The 18241-nt window shown below is 51.4% G+C and overlaps 7 protein-coding genes across 7 annotated transcripts; 4 read left to right on the top strand and 3 right to left on the bottom strand.

Moving 5' to 3' along the window:
* Positions 1 to 175: 175 nt before the first annotated feature.
* Positions 176 to 688, top strand: BO83DRAFT_16539 (uncharacterized protein). Its single transcript, XM_025526354.1, has 2 exons — positions 176 to 231; positions 294 to 688. Exons 1-2 carry the CDS (start codon positions 229 to 231, stop codon positions 525 to 527), a joined length of 237 nt encoding a protein of 78 aa, XP_025388913.1. The 5' UTR covers positions 176 to 228; the 3' UTR covers positions 528 to 688.
* BO83DRAFT_16584 (uncharacterized protein) lies at positions 661 to 2528 on the top strand. Its single transcript, XM_025526356.1, has 2 exons — positions 661 to 697; positions 763 to 2528. The coding sequence occupies exon 2, from the start codon at positions 939 to 941 to the stop codon at positions 2184 to 2186; it is 1248 nt and encodes a 415-aa protein (XP_025388914.1). The 5' UTR covers positions 661 to 697; positions 763 to 938; the 3' UTR covers positions 2187 to 2528.
* Positions 2529 to 2769: 241 nt separating this feature from the next.
* Positions 2770 to 4600, bottom strand: BO83DRAFT_16694 (putative MFS glucose transporter). Its single transcript, XM_025526359.1, has 2 exons — positions 4297 to 4600; positions 2770 to 4225 (listed from the first exon to the last, which is right to left on the bottom strand). The coding sequence occupies exons 1-2, from the start codon at positions 4393 to 4395 to the stop codon at positions 2843 to 2845; spliced, it is 1482 nt and encodes a 493-aa protein (XP_025388915.1). The 5' UTR covers positions 4396 to 4600; the 3' UTR covers positions 2770 to 2842.
* A 1068-nt stretch (positions 4601 to 5668) lies between these two features.
* On the top strand, positions 5669 to 7262 carry ssn3 (cyclin-dependent serine/threonine protein kinase SSN3; the record flags this gene model as incomplete). Its single annotated transcript, XM_025527482.1, has 3 exons — positions 5669 to 5723; positions 5977 to 6136; positions 6191 to 7262. 3 exons carry the CDS (start codon positions 5669 to 5671, stop codon positions 7260 to 7262), a joined length of 1287 nt encoding a protein of 428 aa, XP_025388916.1.
* A 264-nt stretch (positions 7263 to 7526) lies between these two features.
* Positions 7527 to 9562, bottom strand: BO83DRAFT_407716 (putative metaphase-anaphase transition protein (Mlo2); the record flags this gene model as incomplete). Its single annotated transcript, XM_025533984.1, has 4 exons — positions 9364 to 9562; positions 9227 to 9281; positions 7711 to 9154; positions 7527 to 7576 (listed from the first exon to the last, which is right to left on the bottom strand). The coding sequence occupies exons 1-4, from the start codon at positions 9477 to 9479 to the stop codon at positions 7527 to 7529; spliced, it is 1665 nt and encodes a 554-aa protein (XP_025388917.1). The 5' UTR covers positions 9480 to 9562.
* Positions 9563 to 10186: 624 nt separating this feature from the next.
* BO83DRAFT_336526 (MCM DNA helicase complex subunit MCM2) lies at positions 10187 to 13502 on the top strand. Its single transcript, XM_025528449.1, has 5 exons — positions 10187 to 10254; positions 10353 to 10468; positions 10521 to 12823; positions 12898 to 13067; positions 13132 to 13502. The coding sequence occupies exons 1-5, from the start codon at positions 10250 to 10252 to the stop codon at positions 13232 to 13234; spliced, it is 2697 nt and encodes an 898-aa protein (XP_025388918.1). The 5' UTR covers positions 10187 to 10249; the 3' UTR covers positions 13235 to 13502.
* Positions 13503 to 14871: 1369 nt separating this feature from the next.
* Positions 14872 to 16768, bottom strand: BO83DRAFT_398226 (Pal1 family protein; the record flags this gene model as incomplete). Its single annotated transcript, XM_025533237.1, has 4 exons — positions 14872 to 15677; positions 15735 to 16173; positions 16241 to 16488; positions 16705 to 16768. The coding sequence occupies 4 exons, from the start codon at positions 16766 to 16768 to the stop codon at positions 14872 to 14874; spliced, it is 1557 nt and encodes a 518-aa protein (XP_025388919.1).
* Between the last annotated feature and the right edge of the window lie 1473 nt (positions 16769 to 18241).

Below are 18241 nucleotides of genomic sequence, written 5' to 3' on the forward strand. Positions count from 1 at the left end.
CGCAACATGGTAGTACTAGTTAAGAGTTCCTCTTCCACCCCAACCTGACACTTTCACATCAAATCCTCTATCCCAAACCAACGTATTGACGAAACAACAGCTCATAGCTACCCAAGCTAGTGTAATAGGGAAGGGAGGGCAGGAGCGACCGTCGCTCAGCTGAGTGGGTTCGAAGTACACTTGTCGAGCCATCACTTTAAGGCTGATCAGCAAACAGGGACCTCTGACATGGTTAGTTGTTTGCCTTTGACCTAATTTGGGATGAACTGCAGCATACTAACTCCTGTGATGAGCCAAACGATTGCTACGTTCAAGGGTCTCTATCGATGCCACGAACTCAGATCTCTCGCGGCACCCAGCCACTGGAGTTTCAAGCTAACGCTCCTGGTCGGCTCTCCTCCAGCTATCCACGCAAAACAGATACTCAACAACTGCAAAACTATTTGACGGGTCTCTGGCCTGTTGGGCAAGATGAACTCGCCTCTCCCCCTCTCTTGATGCATCCATACCGCCTTCCAGCTGACTGAGGCTTTGATGCAGTTAAGCTGTGGGCGGCCGAGTCGAGTCCACGACTAGGCTGGCCGCTAATGCACCAGCAATTCGGGATGCAAGTCAACCTCAGCCGTACACCTAAAGCCACCTATCATATGAGTCCATGTGGCTGGCAGCTTGTGCTGCGGTCGATCGATTGGCCAAGGCAAGACTTTCTGCTCGCCAAAAATTGCAGTGCTTCCTTTGGGTTCCTCCACTGATGCTTATAAGACTCCTTACCTTTGCCAACTCTCCGTGACCTACATTTACATGGTCCATCGAATACCCCGCCATCTTGCTGGAAGAATCACTTCATATCCATGTTTGGACAGTGATTCTGCAGCAAACTTTATCCTTCGGGCACATTCCTGCAGATATTTACTGCCATAATTTGATTTGAAGACAACATGGGCTGGTTTCCGACGATCCTCGATTCCGAAGCACAGAGCTGGCGTTTTGATATCGTCTCCCTTCTGGCCATTATCGGAGGATCCTCTATTGAAAAGCATAAGCAGGCAATCACGGCGTCCCGATTTGCCGGGTTCCCACGTATCCTACCCGCCCCAGAATCACTGCTGGATACAGATCGGCCCAACCGACTCCCCTCTGTCAAGGAGGTCACCATCATTGGCGTCAAATCCGGTACGCACTTCACCGAACTCAATTTTTTCGCCAACGTCATCCACAAGCTCCAGGAGCTGGAGGAATATGAGTTTCGGTCCTACAAAATTACATATCAGGAATCGGAGAAGGGCACCAACAAAAGCGCAGCAGAGGTGGACGATGTCGAGAGTGGAGGAACGCAAAATAATGCCGAGCAAAAAAACCAGCCGCACGACGACACGAAAGAGGTCACCGTCCCGTTGAAGTCGCTCAGTGCGCTAAATCTAGTGACCTTGATTTCAATTCTAATGACCATCGGCCTCTTCATCTGGGCAGGTATGATCCACGACGGCGTGGCCCTCGTCGCCCTCGCCGCCATGTCATTGTCTACCAGCGCTGCCTGCCTATCTGCGCAATGGTATCCGAGGCTATGCACCCGTACGACAAAAAAAAAGGTACCGAAGGGGGATATTGTCATGAAGACCCGTAACGGGGCTTTTATTGTGGTAGAATGCCCCGAAGAGATAACGAGAGAGCTGTACGGGGGAGCCGAAAGCTGTCGCTACGTTTTCAAGACTCGAGGCCACCAAGCACTTTTGGCTTGCAGCACGGTCCTTCTCATGGCGGCAATTATTCTCTTCAGTAACTGCGGATGGACGATGCAGATTGCCGTCGGCGTCGCATACATCATCCTGAATATCCTATACTTTGCCCTGGCCTTGCTGATGGATCCGGGGGAAATGTGGGACTTAAAAAGCCGATATAAGGTGGAGACAGTCAGAACGGCAAAGCCGAAGAACTACACTAAAGCCTTGTGGGAGGCTATTCGGGAGACCGGGGAGATTGCATGGGTCCGAAATGGAGGCCTGGCCCCGTCGACCACCGCATGGGATATATGGTTAGATGAGGCCAAACACAACTGCGGCGAAAAAGCCGCGGCCTGGGATCCTGAAGAAGCAAGAGACAGTCTGATGAAGGCGTTTACCGAGGAGTCTGCTGCGTCAATGGAGATACAGCCACGCGCCCCGCCACAAATGTCAGCTAGCAAGTGATGCTGGGCATGGGGGTTGTATGAATCTGCAGTGCGTGCAGATCGATACGGATGTTTTCATAATTTTCACCATGATGCAACATGAAGTGTTGGATATGAATGATTGACGTTATGACTAGACATGTCTGTTAGCATTTGCGGATTCATCACTAGAGCTTTTCTTTCTGTCGATTACGAGATGCAGGTATATATACAGCATAGCGGCTAGACTGGGATATCTTCTACTACCTTGTTGCATTGGCGGGCTAGTTTCATGTCTGATATTTAACTAAGAACATACTACTACTCTAATATCACATTAGCGTTCAGGTTTAACAAAGCAGTTGACTCATCTGAAAGCAAATTAGTTATTACTTGGATTGCCTGTGAAGCATCTGCCTTCCACACATACATTTTCGCAGTGCTATCACAAACTTACACACCCATAGCATATTTCTGCCTGAGTACCGATTACAGGACGAAAGTGAGAGCAAGCCCTACGAGCATGTCATGTCATAACCAAGCCTACTAATATTACATAATCTTCCTTAATTGATCAATTGAATGCTATATAACCCATACTGTAGGCCACTCTCAAATAGGTATGTAACGGACGATACACATTAGTAATACGCACGCGAAACAATAACATACCCCAAAAGCTACTCAAATCTCAACTCAATCCCGTCGTCGTCGTTGACGCTCATCTCTCCCCCAAACCTCATCCGCACTAGCCTTCCCCTTCGTCTCCGGAACACGCCAATAGATAAACCCACCAAGGAGACACGCCATGCCCGTAAAGACCCAGTAGATCTTGCCACGGCCGCCCAGGGCATCATTCAACATGGGGAAGAATTGGGCTACTACGAAAGTGGCGATCCAATTGGCAGCTAGGGCGCAGCTTTGCGCGGCGCCGACGGCTTCGGGGCCGACGAGCTCCGAGGCGAGGATGAATGGGACGGGGCCTAGGCCGACGGCGAAGCAAGAGACGAAGAGGAGGACGGCGATAGCGGAGAGGACCTTTTGGTTGAAGTAGATGGCTAGGGCTAGGAGCATGGAATTGAATCCCATGCCGGTGATGCTGAGGAGGAGGCAGGCCCGACGGCCGATTTTGTCGGGGAGAGGGGAGCAGGCGAGGGTGATGATGAGGTTGATGGCGGAGATGATGACGGTGAGGAGGGCGGCGGTGGTGGGGAGGATGGTCTGTAAGAGGGAGACGCTGTACATGATGATGCTGTTGATGCCGGTGAATTGTTGGGAGACCATGACGCCGACGACGGCGATGATGGCTGGTCGGTAGGTTGGGTTAGTGATGGCGTGGAAGATGGTGACGGGGGGTTGTTTGGGTGGCATGTTGCCGGATGGTGGCGTGAGGAGCGATTGCTCTTCGCCGGAGATATCATCTGTTGGTCCTGCTGTTGAGGATGGCCATCCTTCGATTTCTTCTTCGATGTCTGCGTCCTTTCCGCGCAGCCGTTGCAGGACTTGTCTGGCTAGACTGCTCTTTTGGTGCTCGGCGAGCCAGGTGGGGCTTTCTGGGACTAGGGTGAGACCAAGGAGCTGGAGGGCTCCGATGAAGCCGGCGATGGCGAGGATGAATCGCCATTTGCTGCCCTCGCTTAGGAAGTATCCGAGGGACTGGGTCAATAGGATGCCGACGTTGGTCATGACCTGCGTGAAGGCACCAAAGAAACCTCTGGCGCTGGGTGGAGCGATCTCGGAAATGTAGATGGGGCCGACGACAATCGCAGCTCCTGCTCCAATGCCGGACAGCAGCCGGCCCAGACTTAGAAGGGGAATGCTGGATGCGCATGTTTCAGCCACGGGGCCCAGGATGAAGAATAGCGTGGTTGCTCGCAGAGCAAAGAGGCGACCATGTTTGGTGGCAACTGGCCCTGCCAGCAGGGCTCCCAAGAGTCCACCAAGGGTGTAGATTGACGACACCAGGCCGAATTGCGAAGCGTTCATGGGGATACATTGTGGTAGAGAGAGTGCCTCGGTGGAGGCATGGATGCTCTTCCGCTCGCAGGTGATCACCGCCTGAGGGGCATTAAGTTCGGCCTGTCGGATAGTAAGTGTCAGTATGAGCCGGGGGAGATTGAGGTTGTAGATGTGGAAAGGGTAAAACCTACCAGGTGATAACCGAATTGGAGTGGTCCTAATGTTGTGATAAACACGAGGTAGATCAAGTATGGCGTGACCCGAGATCGGATCGGCTCTGGAGAGACCATGATTGTGGTTTGAGACGTTGTTGAGTACGGGGGGGTCTCAATAATCCACAGAGCTCTCGGTCAGTAAATGGGGGATGGATTTGCTGTTACCCGGTCATTGCACCTGGACGAATGGAAGGGAATGGCAGTCAGTCGGAGAGCAAGCGTGTTGATGACGTTGCGGATGGGCGTCTATAATCGGGACAAGGAAACTCCGCGTTATCGGGGGGGAATCCAGGGGGAGGAGTCTTATCAACAGGAGGGAGTGCAGTGGATGGCTTGCAGATGGTATATTTAGGAGAAATATAGGATGGAAGTCAGCAGTTTATGATTGAGATAGGTCAATTGTAGAAACACAAGCCAGACAGGGTTCAAACTCCTACAAAGGACGAGTGTTATTATCTATCGTGTAATTGTTGATAGATGGATTGATGGCTTGGATGAGGAGGGGAGGGCTCAGAGTGATGAGTCAGCCACTTTCCCTCCGATGCAGCCTCACTCTTTCCAGTTCACTCACTCACTCACTCTTTGGCGCCGGTTTTTGGCTTTTGGCTTTGCGGTGTTTCCTTCTTATTTGCCTTTTTGGCTTTGAGTCCTTCTTGTTTTTTTCCCACTCCTCTCGGCGCGTGTTGGTCCGTCTCAACTCACTGACCATCTCTCCTCCTGCAGGCTTGCTGTTGGACCTTTTGTGCTTTCCCCATAGTGGTGGAGATCAGTGTCTCCGCGTAGGGTTCCCGGACTCCATCGCAGCGTTGCAGTTCCCACGGATAGCCTAAAAGTACCCTCTTCTGACCTGACCACTTTCCCCTAACGAACTAATCATCATCTCTCCTTCCTCCCTCACGCTCTCTGCCTCTGACTCTCTTTTCCGGTCGCCTCCACCTCGTCCATGAGTCTGACAAACCCGCCTTCCTCGTCCGGCCCGTTAAGTACGACTTCCAGGCCCGCTGCGGCCACCGTCAGCCAAAGTCTGTCTCTAAAGAAGAGCCTGCAGGCTGCTGTTGATGGTAATACCGGTTACTGTTACTCTGCCTCTGCTTAGCTTGACTTGACGCTTTTCCTGTCTTTCCCCTTCCGAGCACCCTCTTTTCGCCCGTGTTGCCACTTTTTTATTTTTTTATTACTATTATTGATCGCTGTCTGAATCCGCTCCGTCACCATGTACTTTGGTTGAACCTTGCGCTGCTGTCAGATCTACTACTACTATTCTTTCTTTCCTTATATAATCGTTAAATGCCCTTGAACAGTCCCTGTCTCCACGCCTGTTAACGGCCGTTCTGTCTGTTCATTTTCCATGATGTTTGGAAGGAGCTTCCCGTTCTATAATTCTCTCGGCGGGTTTTATCCACGTGGTAATGGCTTTCCCTCTCCAGACTAACCCGCCGTCTTTCGGCCGGTTATAGAGGCTGCAACAATCTCGCCTCATCCTTCTCATCCTCCTTTTCCCCATTAGCTCTCCCCTTTTCACCCCCTATTCCTTTTGGTCTTTCGGACTTTTACTCACTCCCCCTTGATCCTTGCTCGTGGAATTTGATTGGCTGTTGAATTCTTACGTTGGTTGTGGACAAGTGCATAGTCTCCCTGCTGACACCCTATATCAAGAGAGTCTAGATGCGAGAAAGCCTCCCGGCTCTGGTTACACCAGCAAAGTACGTGTGCGCGATAGATACCACATTGTGGGATTTATCAGTAGTGGTACTTATGGCCGTGTCTACAAGGCCATTGGCAAAAATGGCCAGAAGGGAGAGTTTGCGATCAAAAAGTTGGCATCCCACTCCTGGCATATCGGCTTCATCACATGACTTACCCGCTATAGGTTCAAGCCGGATAAAGAAGGCGAAATCATTCAGTATACCGGTCTTTCCCAGTCGGCCATCCGAGAAATGGCCTTGTGCTCAGAATTGGACCATCCCAATGTAGTGCAGCTGGCAGAAATTATCCTGGAGGACAAGTGTATCTTCATGGTCTTTGAGTACACAGAGCATGATCTGCTCCAGATTATTCATCATCACACCCAACCGCAAAGGCATGCCATTCCGGCCTTGATGGTTAGATCGATCCTATTTCAGCTGCTCAATGGCTTACTGTATCTTCACACCAACTGGGTACTGCATCGGGACCTCAAACCAGCAAACATCTTGGTGACCTCAAGTGGTGCGATTCGCATTGGAGATTTGGGACTTGCCCGTCTCTTTTACAAACCTCTTAACTCTCTCTTCTCTGGAGACAAGGTTGTCGTCACCATCTGGTACCGTGCTCCTGAGCTTTTGATGGGGAGTCGACACTACACCCCAGCTGTTGACTTGTGGGCCGTCGGGTGCATTTTTGCGGAGCTGCTATCGCTCCGCCCTATCTTCAAAGGCGAGGAAGCCAAGATGGACAGCAAAAAGACGGTGCCATTCCAGCGCAATCAGATGATGAAGATTATCGAGATTATGGGGCTCCCAACCAAGGAGATCTGGCCTGGCATCGTGTCCATGCCAGAATATTCGCAGCTGCAGTCCTTGGCAATGTCGCGTGCCCCGGGGCATTTCAACCGATCCTCCAACCTAGAAGGCTGGTATCAGAGCTGCCTGAAGAACAACGGGTACTCCGCCAACTCGAGTGCTGGCACACCCGGGGCAGATGGTTTCGATCTGCTGTCACGCCTACTGGAATACGACCCGACCAAGAGGATCACCGCGCAAGAAGCCCTCGAGCATCCCTACTTCAAGAACGGGGGTCCTATCTCCGCCAATTGTTTTGAAGGATTTGAGGGCAAATATCCTCATCGTCGAGTGACACAGGACGACAACGATATTCGCTCTGGCAGCTTGCCTGGCACAAAACGCAGCGGACTGCCTGATGATAGTCTGTTGGGAAGGGCAACCAAGCGCTTAAAAGAGTGATATATTCTTTTTAATATCTGAAGAATGTTTGGATGTACAAGGAGTTTAGGGCTGGGTGGCATCTTGTGCGGATCTCTAGATATGCATTTGGAACTGGCGTTTTTTCTTTTTATCTTGCAAATATACTTATCTTCGTGCACAAAGGTAGAGATTAGGGAAATCCCGAACTAGCAAGCATGGATACAATGAAATGAGCCAACTTCGACTTTGTGACACGGTATCATATGTGTTCAATCGTGACATCTTTAGAACATGCCGATGACTTTAATCGTAGATGCAAATGACGCCCTCCCCGACCCATAGACAATAGTACCCTAATCCAATCCCAGTATCCTAATATCAACTAACCCCATACAAATCATGACAATATCAATCAATATCCTAGAAGTAACCATCAAGTTAGCAAACCCACATTCAATCTCAAGGGGGTAATAGGACATATACATACCACTTTGCTCCCTCCGACCACCCCCCTCCCCCGCATCCCCACCATCATCATCACCACCCCCACCCCCAGCAGCAGAAGATGCGGCATCCCGAATGGACTGCTCATCCCCTCTCAACTTCTCAAAGTAGGACTTAATATCCTCCGCACTAACCGCCTTGCCCGTCTCCGCAAACGGCTTCAGAAACTCCTTCACCTTATCGCGCAGATGGTTGTACACCATTGCGCCCTCGATAGCGCGCACTCGGTCGATGTTACTCAGTGCTGCTTCACCCCGGTCCAGAAGGCTGCCTGTGCCGGTGCTGCCTCCGCCGTTGGGGCCCTCGCCGTCGCCGTCTTCGGACATGGGCGGTTCGTAGGTCTCTTCTTCTTCGCGCAGTTGAGGGTGCGATGCTAGGTGTGGGTAGCAGTCGCGGCAGCGGCAGAAGTGGTCGCGGAAGTCGTCTTTCAGGAAGAGGGAGAACGTATGGCTTGGGGGGGTTGTGGGGAGGTGGGTGTGTTTGGGCGGGGTAGGGTTGGTGGTGGTGGTGGTGGTTTTGTCGGTATCTTGGGCTGTGTCGGGTTTGGATTCAGTGGTAGTGGTGGTAGTGGTCGTGTCGTTGTTTCCGGGCTTGGGCTCTTCTGTAGGCTCTTCTTTTGGTCGCTTCGGAGCAGGGTCGCTTGCCTCGTCGGCGCTGTCGTCCGCTTTGCGTTTCTTGGGGTTGCTGGGTTGCTCTGGTTCTGTAGTCTGGTTGGCTTGTTCGGTGGTGGTGGATTTGGTTTCCTCTTCTGTGGGTTTGGCGAGTCCGCCTTCTTTGTATACTGGGGGTAGGAAGCCTGGCGTTCCTGCGTAGCGCTTTACCCAGGGATTCGAGTCGACGCACTTGTAGCAGAGGAAGATCGCAAAGTCCTCTTCCGCAGGGAATCCGGGCGGGAGGGGAGTCTCTTCTTCCTCGTCATCGTCGGCTGCCTCTCCATCGATAGCTCCATCTTTCTTCGCACCCTTGTACCAGTCGCGCGGCAGGCCGATCAGGCATTCTGGGTGCCACCAGTCTTCGCCGCACCCACCGGTCTCCACTGTGCCCAGACCCAAACACTGGAACATCGTACCGCGTTCCTTATGCGGGTCATAGTCCTCGCCGCATCCGCAAAACTTGTTCTGGAAGTTGTGGTTGTATTTGTTGCCTTGGTGAGGTTGCTCTGAGTGCACGCCTTTCGCGCCGGTCTTGGGGTCGTTCCGAAGGGTGCATGGCGAGGTGGCGGGCATGCGGGTTGTTCCACAGTCGCAGACAAAGTTCCGCTTGTTGAAGAGCTCGACGAGATCGTGTTCGCCATGGCAGGAGATGGAGCATGAGTAGCACACGGCGGCGGGGGTATATGACTCTTCGTGGGTGGAGGGGTTGCAGGTGAGGCAGGCGAAAAGGGATTGGCGAAGGGGTCCTAACTCTTGTGTGCAAGTATCGAATGACTTGTATAGATGTCAGTGTGTCTTATACTTCTTCACCTTTATATTCTCGCTACGTAGGCAAGGTAAGCTTACATATGGCAGGACTTCACGCGCATCGGCTTCAAGTCGAATCTGCGATTCAATGAATCTATAGAGGCATTAGTTGTCTACGCAACAGATTCTGCGATGTAATCCCAGTGCATGCGCGTTGCAGGTCGATGAATACTCACTCCTTCGCGGTCTGCGAGTTTTGAGAGCTGAAGCTCTCGCGGCGCCCTGCGGTAGTCTGTCCGTTCAGTGCCTGTCCGGCATTGACGGGTGGGTCGCCCGACTCGGTGTTGGCCATGTCTATCCGATATTCGTCACGCGATATAGAAATAATCTCAAATGAAAGTACTTATGTAAAGAAATTGATCGGGTTTTGAAGACTGAATGTTAGGTGATGGTTGCGCATACGGAGGAGGCTGAGCGGCGACGATGGGAACGCGCCGGCGCGCAACCGTAAAGTGTTTGCCGTGTTTGCATCTATGAGGTTGGTAATCTGCTCTAAATTCACCAGATTGAGACTTCTGATTGATGGCTCGAAAGGTTTCTTTCAAAAGTATAGTAAACTAATTGATAGTATTCTGTATCTAATATTTATTGCAGGCTCTGGTGTTGATTGACGATGCTTTTAGTAGCTAAGTATAAGCGCAGTTGGATTCCTTCTCGCTCCTGCAGAACCACCCCACTGTAGTCTGTACATACCTCGGTGACAATTCAACTAGACCATGAGGAGTAATTCCAATATGAACTATTCTGCATGACGTACCAAGAGCTCCATTTTCCCACTGCCCAGAAGTCGAGCGTATCCACGAAGCATCTTTTATTCCACTTTTCGTTGGGCTCAGAGCGGGTCGCATTTCCGAATCTGGGTTTAATTGAAAACGGACGCGTCGCTGGCGCGTCTCGGAGACGCGTCCGGCGCCAAGTCCAGGATCTTCTCAGCTTGTGGCCCTTCGAACTCCTGCGTTGCCCAACGGAAAAGAAAAAAAGACCCTCCGCACGGCTGTCTCTTCACCTTCCCTCAGTCTGCCCCTTCCACCTCCCCGCCTGTCAGACTGAACACCACACACAATGAGGTATGTAATGTCCTCGCCCATTGATTGTCAATGTTGCTTGGAACCACCTTGTTTGGTTGCCCCTCACAACATTCGGAATACTAATAATGTCTTCCCAGTTCACCACTCCGTCCCAGCAATTCTGCTGCAAACCGCGGCCTAGGGAACCTGGGTCGTCGTAAGAGATCCAGAGAGCCCGATGATGAGACCTCATCGGTTGTTCCCCCCTCGAGTCGTAAGTCATGCTGTGGTGTATGGCTGGTTCCTGGTACTGACGCTGGCAATAGCCCCCCCTTCTTCCCCTCCCATGCTTCCTTTCGACGACGATGACAACGAGCGCGATGAGGAAGCAGAGCTCCTGGGTGACATTGATGATATCGACGAGATGGCTGAAGACGAGGACGGAATCGATCTGTTTGGAGACAACTTCGAGAAAGACTATCGAAGCACAGCAGACGACCAGTACAGAGGAGAATACATCGACGATGACGGTGACCATGAAGAACTTGATGTCGCTACTCGTCGTCAACTCGAAGCCCGCATGAACAAGAGAGATCGAGAACTCGAACGTCGCCGTCGCATGCCTGCGGCTTTCCTGCAGGACGACGAAGATGGTGACATAGATCTTACTCGTCAACCCCGTCGCCGGAGACACCACTACGACGAAGATCGGGACGACGTCGAGATGGGTGATGATGCGATGGAGGAGCTCTCCCTGGAGGAGTTGACCGATGTCAAGGCTTCTAACCTTACGGACTGGGTTCTGCAGCCCCAAGTCCTTCGCTCCATCTACAGAGAATTCAAGTCCTTCTTGACAGAATACACCGACCCTGCCGGTGCTTCGGTCTACGGAAACAAGATCAAGACCCTTGGTGAGGTGAACTCGGCATCCCTGGAAGTTTCTTACGCCCATCTACTGGAAACCAAAGCGGCTCTTGCATACTTCCTTGCCAACGAGCCCACTGAGGTGCTGAAGGTCTTCGACCAAGTCGCGCTTGATGTCACTCTCTTCCACTACCCCCAATATCACGATATCCACAACGAAATTCATGTCCGCATTACCGATCTCCCTGTCTCCTATACCCTCCGTCAACTGCGCCAGTCCCATCTCAACTGCCTTATCCGCGTCAGCGGTGTCGTTACTCGCCGTACCGGTGTCTTCCCGCAACTGAAATATGTCATGTTCGTTTGTGGAAAGTGTAACATCACTCTTGGTCCCTTCCAACAGGAAGCCAGTGCGGAAGTCAAGATCTCGTACTGCCAGAACTGCCAGTCCAAGGGACCCTTCTCTGTGCACTCCGAGAAGACCGTTTACCGCAACTACCAGAAAATGACCCTCCAAGAATCTCCGGGCTCCGTCCCCGCTGGTCGTCTCCCCCGCCAGCGCGAGGTCGTCCTTCTCGCAGATCTCATCGATTCGGCTAAGCCAGGTGATGAAATCGAGGTGACGGGTATCTACCGGAACAGCTACGATGCGCAGCTCAACAACAAGAACGGCTTCCCTGTGTTCGCCACGATCATTGAGGCCAACCACGTTGTCAAGTCTCACGACCAGCTGGCTGGTTTCCACTTGACCGAAGAAGATGAGCGGGAGATCCGTGCCCTATCCAGGGACCCTGAGATTGTCGACAAGATCGTTCGCTCCGTTGCCCCTAGTATCTACGGTCACCTGGACGTCAAGACCGCAATCGCCCTCTCCCTCTTCGGTGGTGTCAGCAAGGAAGCCCAAGGCAAGATGTCCATTCGTGGAGATATTAACGTCCTCCTGCTGGGTGACCCCGGTACCGCAAAGTCCCAATTCCTCAAGTACACCGAGAAGACTGCCCACAGAGCTGTCTTCGCTACCGGTCAAGGTGCCAGTGCCGTCGGTTTGACAGCCAGCGTCCGTCGCGATCCCCTCACCAGCGAATGGACTCTCGAAGGAGGAGCCCTCGTTCTTGCAGACCGCGGTACCTGCTTGATCGATGAGTTCGACAAGATGAACGACCAGGACCGTACCTCCATTCACGAAGCCATGGAACAACAGACCATCTCCATCTCTAAGGCCGGTATCGTGACCACCCTGCAGGCTCGCTGTGCTGTCGTTGCTGCTGCCAACCCCGTCGGCGGCCGCTACAACAGCAGCGCACCCTTCTCCGAGAACGTCCAACTCACCGAACCCATTCTTTCGCGTTTCGACATTCTCTGCGTCGTCCGCGATCTTGTCGACCCAAGCGAGGATGAACGTCTCGCCAACTTCGTCATCGAGTCCCACCACCGCGCCAACCCCGCCCGTCCTCTCCGCGACCAAGACGGCAACCTGATCAACGCAGATGGACACCCCATCGACGAAGACGGCTACCGCATTGACAAGAAGACCAAGCAACGCCTGCCTCTGACCGACGAGGAACTCGCTACCCGGGATGCTGAGAAGCAACGACGCGAAGACGAGAAGGACGGCGAAATCCCTCAAGAACTCCTCCGCAAATACATCCTCTACGCCCGTGAACGCTGCCACCCCAAGCTCTACCAGATCGACCAAGACAAGATCGCCCGTCTATTCGCCGACATGAGACGCGAATCTCTGGCCACCGGCGCTTACCCCATTACCGTATGCCTCCCTTCCTATCACTTTCAATTACGTCCTAGGAGACAAGAAAAGACTAATACCAACTGTTCATCCAGGTCCGTCACCTCGAAGCCATCATGCGTATTGCCGAATCCTTCTGCAAGATGCGTCTCTCGGAATACTGTTCCGCACAGGACATCGACCGTGCCATCGCCGTCACCGTTGATTCCTTCATCGGTAGCCAGAAAATCAGCTGCAAGAAAGCTCTGTCCAGGGCGTTTGCCAAGTATGTACCCATTACTAATCAACGGAAAAGAAAAAAAAATGCATACTGACAATCCATCTAATAGATACACACTCTCCCGCCCCAAGCCTCAATCCAAGCGGAGAGCAGGCATCCCCGCCCCTGATCCATTCAAGCCGCGCATGCAGTCTTCTACTAGGGCGCGGTAAAGAACCAAAATCTTACCAGCGTCTTGTTTATTCTTCGTACTTGGTTCCTGGTTTCGGTCAATAGGGGTTTTGCGTGGGATTTCGCTTTAACTGGCAGCATTATGAATATGGGTTGATTGTGATGTGATCATACGTATTATCACATATCACGTTTTATGGGAGTTGAAGGGTTCATTGGAGGGCGGGGTTTTATATCTTTACATTATTTTCCATCATGATGTTAATCTATGTGATCATGTGTGTGTCTCTCTCTGTGTGTGTGTATGTGTAGGAATGAATGAGTCTCAATAATTCCCTTTGGTTGTTGTTGTTCATGTTGTTGTTGTTGGATTTTGGATTGTTCATTTAACTTGCTGCTACAGTACTAGCTAGCTCGGATATACCTACTAACTAACCGAATGAAGTATTGATTGAGTAATATTCCCTTTTTTTTTTTTTTTTTTTTTCCTCGTATTATGCTCCACACTGCTGAATGGCCAATTTTAGGACTGCTACTGCTAATGTTGTGATGTGAGATCATCAATTGAACACGGTGCTTTGTTCCAGTGGACTTGGCCACTCATGTAGTTGTAGTACTAGTTCTAGTAGTACTAGTAAGTGTACAGGAGATAGTTAGTTACCTTTTCCCAGAACAACATGTCAGCCATTTAGTAGTTGTGATACCAGTAAGAGCTGTTACCAATATATCAATATTCAAGAACCGGTGTATTAGATAGTAGACGCTAGTAGTAGTATATAAGTATAAGTATAGTATTTTTGATTGGTTCGATGGGATCTGTTTCATCGTTAGTAGAAGTATATATACTTTTACAGACACTTTAAAAAGGTATAATAGATTATAATACAATCTTCAGTACGACTAGACTAAAGAAATCGGAATGACTTATTGATGGATATTAGTCATTCATGATGTTCATTATAACCGCTGTTTTATCTCAGCTACTATACCAGAGACCCTGGTGGTGGAGAAAGCGGTCTTTTGTATGGCTCTACATGGGTGCCACGATCGACCTGGGCGATGTGTGGATGAACTTCATGGCTACAGTGATATACTATAGACCCCAGAGGGCCGGCCAGTACAAGCATGGTAAGATATGTATTCAGCTGAAAGACACATTGCCTTCAAACAGCCCTAGTAGCAAACAAGAGAAGCACGAAACAGCAAAGCCCAGCCGGTCCCAACACAGGTCCGAATTCCCATGCATACAAGAGTAAATGCTCACTCAACGCCTTGTCCCTTCGCGTCCCGTACACCGTGTGGTTTGCCAGTAAAAGAAACACCAACCACCCCTGTCACCGCCTCGCCAACCCAATTGCATTGGAGTCGAGTACGCCGCTTTAGAGCGCGCTTAAACAGTCGCTCTTCATGAGCCTTGAGCAATGCGTCGGAAATCCCAAGGTAACGCTGCAGACGATAGAATTATCATATGTCGTTTACGCCAGCCTGCGATTCACGATGCTTTATCTCATCATATGCCTCATTTTGCCTATCTTCTATAGGAGATAGACGCTAAAGGGAGTGCAAGAGGGATGCTTCCAGAGCGGTCTCCATCTCTTCACACTTCCCTCGTCATCTGCGCCAAACACAAGCAACGGAGTTTTTAAGTACGACCGTTGATTCAGATTACTCAAATTACTCAGTCGTTGCTGATGCGCCGCTCAGGCCGGGGCTTTCTCAAACTCTTCATGCGGTTGATGAATCCGCCGCCACCACCACTGGGCTTGCCCTCATCGAAGCCGGTGTTGGAACGTTCGTTGGTGAACCTCCGCTCCAAACCGGTATTCTGCTTGGGGCTGCTGGAAGAGCGGGCTCGTGTACCTGTGGTGCCACGTGATTCCTCGGACATATTAATTTGGGCCCCCTTCTTGTCCCAAGCATCGTCATAATCCTGGAAGAAGGGGTTCTTCTCGTTGGCGCGGATGGTTCCTATGTGACTAGAGCCAGTCGGCACACCTGGGGTGTAGGAGGACTCGGGAGAGACCACTCGGGGATTCGAGGGCTTGTTCATGCCCCGGAGTCTTTGGGCCAAACTCTTCTTGCGCTGCAAGCCTCCTCCGCTGGGACCAGCTCCACCGTTCTCGTTCCCGCTTCCACGGCGCTGAATGTCTGCCCGGCTAGCGGGGGCACCATCCAGAAATGTGCTAGTTCCCAGACCCATGCTCTCCGCTCCATGAACAGGTTCGATGCGAGTGGTGGGATCAAAGTTCGCAGTGTCGCTCTTGTTGTTACGGGGGTCAACGGCGGCGCTGGTAGAATAGTCATTGTAGCCTTCATCCATGGTTCCGTGGAACAGGTTCAGATCAATGTTGGAATTGTTTGGCCCTGCGCCTCCAAGGGCCATATTGGCAGAGTCCTTGGGGAACGCCTGCATGGGCGCCGTACGCAAGCCCTTGCGATTACGGTTAGGATTGCAGGCATCGAACGGCCCATCGTGATGGAACACTACACAACCACTGTTAGCAAGCGCCTCTGCCAGGTCGCCATTGGGCTCCAACTCACTTCCAGTGCCATAGATACTGGTGACGTCCAGTTTATCGATAATGTCCATGTGGTAGTTGGACTTTTTGGATGAACGAGGCTTCCCATCCTTCGACTCCTTGCCGTCCTTTCCATCTCTATGGCGAGCCTCCCGCTCCCGGCGTCGTCGCTCACGACGGCGTCTCTCGTCCTCGGTATCCACAAGCTTGGGGGTTCGTTCCATGATCGAAGACTCTGAGTTGCGACGAGGCCTCCGCTCTCTGTAGCCCGATCGTCCGCCACTGCTCGTCTTCGGGGGGTCGGCAAAGATGTCCAAGGTATCTTTGTCGCGACGTTCGGGGCGTTCCCTGGGCGGAGGTCCGCGGTTCGTCGGGTATCCGTTGGGCGCGGGCTTGTCCGGGCGCGGCGGAGCTTGTCTGTAACCAGTGTTCTGGGGAGCAGGGTTTACGGAAAGGTTCTCCTATATCACGTAGTTCTAGGTCAGTTCGGCTGAGCGACGGGTGGTCAGGGCTGCGAAGTGAGCATACAAAGAGTTCACGTGTGTTCGACGTCATGTCCTGTCTCTCGACCGGGGAGACCATGGTTGACCCTATCACGGGGGCGGACTGCGGCGACAGGGTGTCGTCGTCAAAGGGATTCGTAGAGACTCGGCGTTCAGATTGACCACTGGCGGATGCGAAAGAGCTGGCGGAAGGCGACAGAGCACGATTCCGGAAGGGATTGTTGGAGCCCAGATTGACAGGGGCTGGGCCGAAAGCTTGTTGGACAGGAGAGCCTGTAGTCGAGCGGACGATAGATCAAGGTTAGTTTTTCCTGTCTCTTTTTTCGCATGGGGAAGCACGGTCTGAAATAGAAAAGAAGGCGGCACAGGACAGATAACACTCTGACCAAGGGGTAGCCCCGCCAGAGGTGAAACGGCTGGGAGATAACTAAAAAGCCTGGAAGGAGGACAGGACCAGGGGACAAAACAGGAATCAGCAAGATGACGCACCTGAGGGGCCCAGCGTCACGCCAGGTGGGTAGGCGTAGGTGGCAGGCTGTTGAGAGGCATACATGTTGCGAGTCCACGCAATGCGATGTCGAGATGGGAGTAGGTCAGAGGAGATGATTGGGGAACAGAGAAAGACAGCATAAAAAGACAGGAGTAAGTGGATGATCAGGAGGCCGAGACTGTGAATGCAGACGCCAGACTAGAGAGAGCTTAGGCGTATGCTGAAACGACGATGCCGCGGGTGTCGGTCAGGGGCAAGGAGAAATAATTGGAGGGAGAGGGAGGGGACCGTTTAGTTTAGTTGGTACGTAGCGGCAAGTTGGACCGGTCTTTCAATTTAAGATTGCTTGATTCCACTTGAGGGGTGGAAGAAGAAGAAAAAGAAGAAGGAGAGGCTTGAAATTTTCTCCGGGTGAGATTAAAATGTTTGTTTGAACGAGGGAGGGGATGGGTGTGGGGGGTTAGAGGGGGAAGATGATTTGTAAAGAGAGGAAAAGAGGGGAGTGAATTAACAAGGAGAGAAGAAGAGCGAGAGAGTAAATTAGTGTGAGGGAGGGAGAGAGGGAGAGAGAGAGACGGGGGAGAAGATGGAGCGGAGGGAAAGAGGGAGACAGAGAAAGCCGAGGGTGGGTTTAGTTACCGTACGGGAGGAGTAACTTAGTAGTTAGTAGTAGTACGTAGTAAGTAACTTTAGCATCAAGTCATCAGTCCAGTTAAGTTTAGAGCAACGCACGGGAAAAAAAGGATAAAAACGAGAGGAGAAGGAGGAGGAGGAGCGAGGGAATGACGGGTGCCAATGAGGATCCAGAACCCCTTGGGGAAAATGGTGGACGGAACCACTCGAGTTGCTGGAAAGAGGCAAACTGAAGGGCCCGAAGAGGCGATCGTCGACGCGGCAAAAGGAGAAAAGGAAGAAGGAAGAGAGAGCGAGAGAGGGAATGACTGCATGATCCAACCAAAGGAGATACTACTGAAAATGGAGTAGAGGTTTTTATTTTTATTTTTATATTTTTATTGATTTCTTTCTTATTTGACTATGCGATCACTAGAATGGAAGAAAAAAGAAGATACTACTAGTAGTAATAGTATACAGATATTATAGTTAAAAGGAATGGACTCCTTCGATTGATGGAGGGGGAGATACAACAAAACAATAAAATAAAAACTAAAATACAGAAGAGAAAGAAAGGGCAAAGTGTTGCATCTCATCATCTCTGGTTGCCCAGGAATCAGTCAATCAGTCAATCAATCATCAATCATCAATCATCAGCCACCACCTTTTTTCTTCCCTCCTTCTGCCCACGCAAACTAATTGAGTCAATTTGACAGGCGACCCCAACTTTTTTTTCTCAGGGGTTGGTCCGTTCCTGTGCCTGAATTGTGGATTGACTATTCCAGATTAATCATCTCATCTCATCTCATCTCCCAGATCCTCACAGTTTATTTTTATTTTTTTTTTTATTTCCTACTTCTGCTCCGTATACACGCAGAACTATCCTCCGATCATATGCAGAATGGCAATGTACCTAGGCACAAA

The sequence above is a fragment of the Aspergillus eucalypticola genome, assembly GCF_003184535.1.
Source record: "Aspergillus eucalypticola CBS 122712 chromosome Unknown BO83scaffold_10, whole genome shotgun sequence".
Classification (NCBI taxonomy): domain Eukaryota; kingdom Fungi; phylum Ascomycota; class Eurotiomycetes; order Eurotiales; family Aspergillaceae; genus Aspergillus; species Aspergillus eucalypticola.

Coding starts and splice junctions, on each gene's coding strand:
- BO83DRAFT_16584 (XM_025526356.1), top strand. CDS start 939: ATGGGCTGGTTTCCGACGATCCTCGATTCCGAAGCACAGAGCTGGCGT.
- BO83DRAFT_16694 (XM_025526359.1), bottom strand. CDS start 4,395: ATGGTCTCTCCAGAGCCGATCCGATCTCGGGTCACGCCATACTTGATC. Junction 4,226..4,296: donor TCCAATTCGGTTATCACCTG/GTAGGTTTTACC, acceptor ACTATCCGACAG/GCCGAACTTAATGCCCCTCA.
- BO83DRAFT_336526 (XM_025528449.1), top strand. Junction 10,469..10,520: donor GGTTGTTCCCCCCTCGAGTC/GTAAGTCATGCT, acceptor CGCTGGCAATAG/CCCCCCCTTCTTCCCCTCCC. Junction 12,824..12,897: donor CCGGCGCTTACCCCATTACC/GTATGCCTCCCT, acceptor CTGTTCATCCAG/GTCCGTCACCTCGAAGCCAT.